We start from the raw sequence: 3,090 nt of genomic DNA, 5'->3' as shown, positions 1-3,090 counted from the left end.
GTTTAAAAATTGAAACATTTTTAAAACAAAGGAAATAAGTTACCCCCCAATATAATTGCATCTGCAGCAAGTTTAAATTTAACAATTTTTACCCAGCATTATATTAATATGTGTGTATTTTATTTACCCACCCTTCCACAACACGCATTTAATGACCAACAGAAATATCAACTATCATTAAATTTTTAAAACCTCCTGTTAACAGCGATTACCTTCTTTGTTGTTCAATAAAGAATTAAAAAAAATAAATGCACCAATCATCATCGCATACCTACTATTTCAAAAGGATTATATTTTATTTAAAAAGAATTAAACGTGCGTGCAAAAGCCTTGCAGGATTATAAAACACATAGTTTTTGTTTCTTCGTGTTTTTAACAAAATAAAATATGAATGATCAAATTATTATTAAAATGTCATCATTTTCGTATTTGTATTATTTAACTACATAACTTTGGTATAAAAATAATGTCATCAAAATGAATTTTTACACTTCAAGTTAAGACCCACAATGATATCAATTCCCAATTCATACATTTCAGTTTTGATAAATTTCATTGGTAGGAATTTCGAACAACGACAAAACAAAATGTTTCAAAATTCAAGTAAAATAATATTTAATATTTTCTAGTGCAAACGTACCATTATGATGCAACTAGTTTGTGTGTGGTTTTCAATGAAAACTTTCCATTTACCTTGCATCAAACGGAAGCAGACAATTATGTTGCAATTAGAAGTCTTTATAGGCCCACATTGAATGAGACGAAGAATATACCATTTGATCAATTGGATGTTTTATCGAAATTTGAAGGAAAACTGGTAGAATCGATTGAGTACACTCATTGTGAGGTAAGTTAAGGTTTTTGTTTCCAGTTTCCATTGATTTTGATAAATTGATAAATTTTATAAGAAATTCCATTGGAATGAAACTTAATATGGAATTTTGTTTTCAGAGTTTTATTGCTTTTGAAGAAGAAATTATGATATTCGTCGGATCTTTTATGAAATCTGTGCTTCACTCGAAATGGCGTTCGTTGAAAAATAGATTTCTATTTGTTTACACTGAAGGGAGATTTGATGAAAATTCTGCAGAATTTGATCAACCATTTTTTCAAGGTAAATAAATAATTCAAATTGAGTTATGTAGTTAAGATTTAACCACAAAAAACCAAAGCAATTCAACTGAGGAAAAGCCTCTTAAGTTAGAAACCCAATTAAATTTTAAAAACACTCCTAATATTCTTGATTATTAGACAATAGTATTTGCTATAATACTTTTTTCTATTTACTTCTACAGATTTGACCAATATTCTTCTAATAGAAATTTCTAAGAATGGAACAGTTTTTGATTTGAAAACTACCAAATTTGTGGGAAGTCGTAAAAATCATCCAGAAGAATTAGTGTTTTTGGATAGATACTACGGGAAAACAAACACTTTTGAATTCAACAATAATTTGTATCCTGACAAAGTTAGGGATCTACAAGGTCGTGAATTGATTTCGGCTGTTTTTCCGTATGAACCATTTGCAATTTTAAGAAACGTAAGAAAACTTTATTCCCGAATCTTGAGGAATTTCAAAAAAAAAAATGTTTGGTAATTTTTAAAAAGGCTACGGAGAAAAATCATTTTATAGATGTTAAAGATGGAAATGAAGATCCATCGAAAAGTCATCTTTATGATGGAACTGATGCTCAAATTTTGTTTCAACTTTGTCGCTTATATAATTGTACAATTCAAGTGGATACAAGTATGTTAGCATTTCTTTAAAACTCTTAATTGAATTGATTTTTGAAAATATTTACTTTTTGTATAACACTTAGGCGAAGAAGAAGAATGGGGTTTTGTATATGAAAACTATACAGCTGATGGTGTTTTAGGACTTGTTTTTAATAGAAAAGCTGATATTGGTATGATGGCTATGTATATGTGGTAAGTTTATAAAAAAAGAACTTATGTTTTTAAAAAAAGAATTTTAGTAGCAATGATTTATTTGAATATCTTTAAAAAACTTTGCATGTGGAGACCTTTTTCTACTTTAAAAATGTTTTAAAGAGTTTTTCTCATTCTTTAAAAAAAAATTAAGTATTTCTTATTAAAAAATTCTGTACTTATCCTGCTAACTTTATCATCAATCTTACTTTCCTTACACTTCGCGGGATTGCGAAGGGTAATTATTAATTATTTTTTGTTTTCAATGTAGCAATACTTTTTATTGGAGTTGGTGTTTTTGACAGCATTGTATTGGCGGCAGAGAATGTCGAGAGATATTACACTAAAAAAAAAAACTGGTACCGGTGACGAGATTTTCCGCTGAATTTATCCAGAAAAAGTGGTTTTTAGATTAATACCAGGCGTCTTGGTAAAATTTTTCAGAAAATCCTATTAAATTTTACCAGGAGATTTTTTGAAGAATTCCTAGTAAAATAAACCAGATTTTTGGTAGAATATATCAGGGAAATTTTGTCTTCATGGTAAAAATTATAACAGGAATGAACCCATTATTCTGGTAGAATATACCATTACTGGTTTTCCTTTCCTGGTAAAATTTTAACAAGTATTCCTGGTAAACATATACCAGGAATATTTTTTTCCTGATAAAAATGTAACAGAACTCTGGTACAATATACCAGGAACATTTTTTTTTTGTAAAAATGTTCCATAATTCTGGTAGAATTTTAAGCTCTTTCCTCCAAATAATATTAAGCACCTTATAAAATTATGAATAGCAAATATTTAATTGTTTTCTTCCTTCTAAAAAGAACGCATAAGATATGGGTAATATTCCTAAGGAAAACATTCACATAAACATCTAATATGTCCAAGAAAAAAAGGAATAAGGATTTTTCTCCAAACCAAACTATCGGAAGCGCTGTGTAGTTCACAACTTTTTAGCGTGAAGGGCTTGAAAGGTATAGGTGCTGTACTAAAATTTGGTGGTGAAATGCTCCTGAAGACAATAAAATTCCTGGTTTTGTATACCAGAAAAAAGATAATGTTTAAACTCCCAGTATTCCTGGTAATAAGTACAAGAAGACTGGTTTTATTTACCAGGAAGAAATATACCAGTCAGTAAAATTAATTATTTACTAG

At 28.7% G+C, this 3,090-nt stretch overlaps 1 protein-coding gene across 2 annotated transcripts; it reads left to right on the top strand.

The window, feature by feature from the left end:
• Positions 1-450: 450 nt before the first annotated feature.
• LOC129953540 (uncharacterized) lies at positions 451-1,953 on the top strand. Of its 2 annotated transcripts, none has more exons than XM_056066784.1 (6): positions 451-558; positions 630-847; positions 952-1,114; positions 1,320-1,540; positions 1,609-1,747; positions 1,821-1,953. In XM_056066784.1, exons 1-6 carry the CDS (start codon positions 510-512, stop codon positions 1,931-1,933), a joined length of 903 nt encoding a protein of 300 aa, XP_055922759.1. In that variant the 5' UTR covers positions 451-509; the 3' UTR covers positions 1,934-1,953. The 2 variants fall into 2 exon arrangements, with proteins under 2 accessions (XP_055922759.1, XP_055922758.1); XM_056066783.1 differs by having other exon boundaries at positions 1,296-1,540.
• Positions 1,954-3,090: the final 1,137 nt, after the last annotated feature.

The sequence above is a fragment of the Eupeodes corollae genome, unplaced genomic scaffold, assembly GCF_945859685.1.
Source record: "Eupeodes corollae unplaced genomic scaffold, idEupCoro1.1 scaffold_870, whole genome shotgun sequence".
Taxonomy (NCBI): domain Eukaryota; kingdom Metazoa; phylum Arthropoda; class Insecta; order Diptera; family Syrphidae; genus Eupeodes; species Eupeodes corollae.
Note: the sequence above shows the minus strand (reverse complement) of the source record. Positions and strands in the feature narration are given on the sequence as shown.

What these genes read in the sequence shown, in the direction of transcription:
- LOC129953540 (XM_056066783.1), top strand. Translation starts at nt 510, where the DNA reads ATGATATCAATTCCCAATTCATACATTTCAGTTTTGATAAATTTCATT. An exon ending in TTGAGTACACTCATTGTGAG is followed by an intron (nt 848 to 951) that starts GTAAGTTAAGGT and finishes TTTTGTTTTCAG; the next exon opens with AGTTTTATTGCTTTTGAAGA. An exon ending in TGATCAACCATTTTTTCAAG is followed by an intron (nt 1,115 to 1,295) that starts GTAAATAAATAA and finishes TTACTTCTACAG; the next exon opens with ATTTGACCAATATTCTTCTA.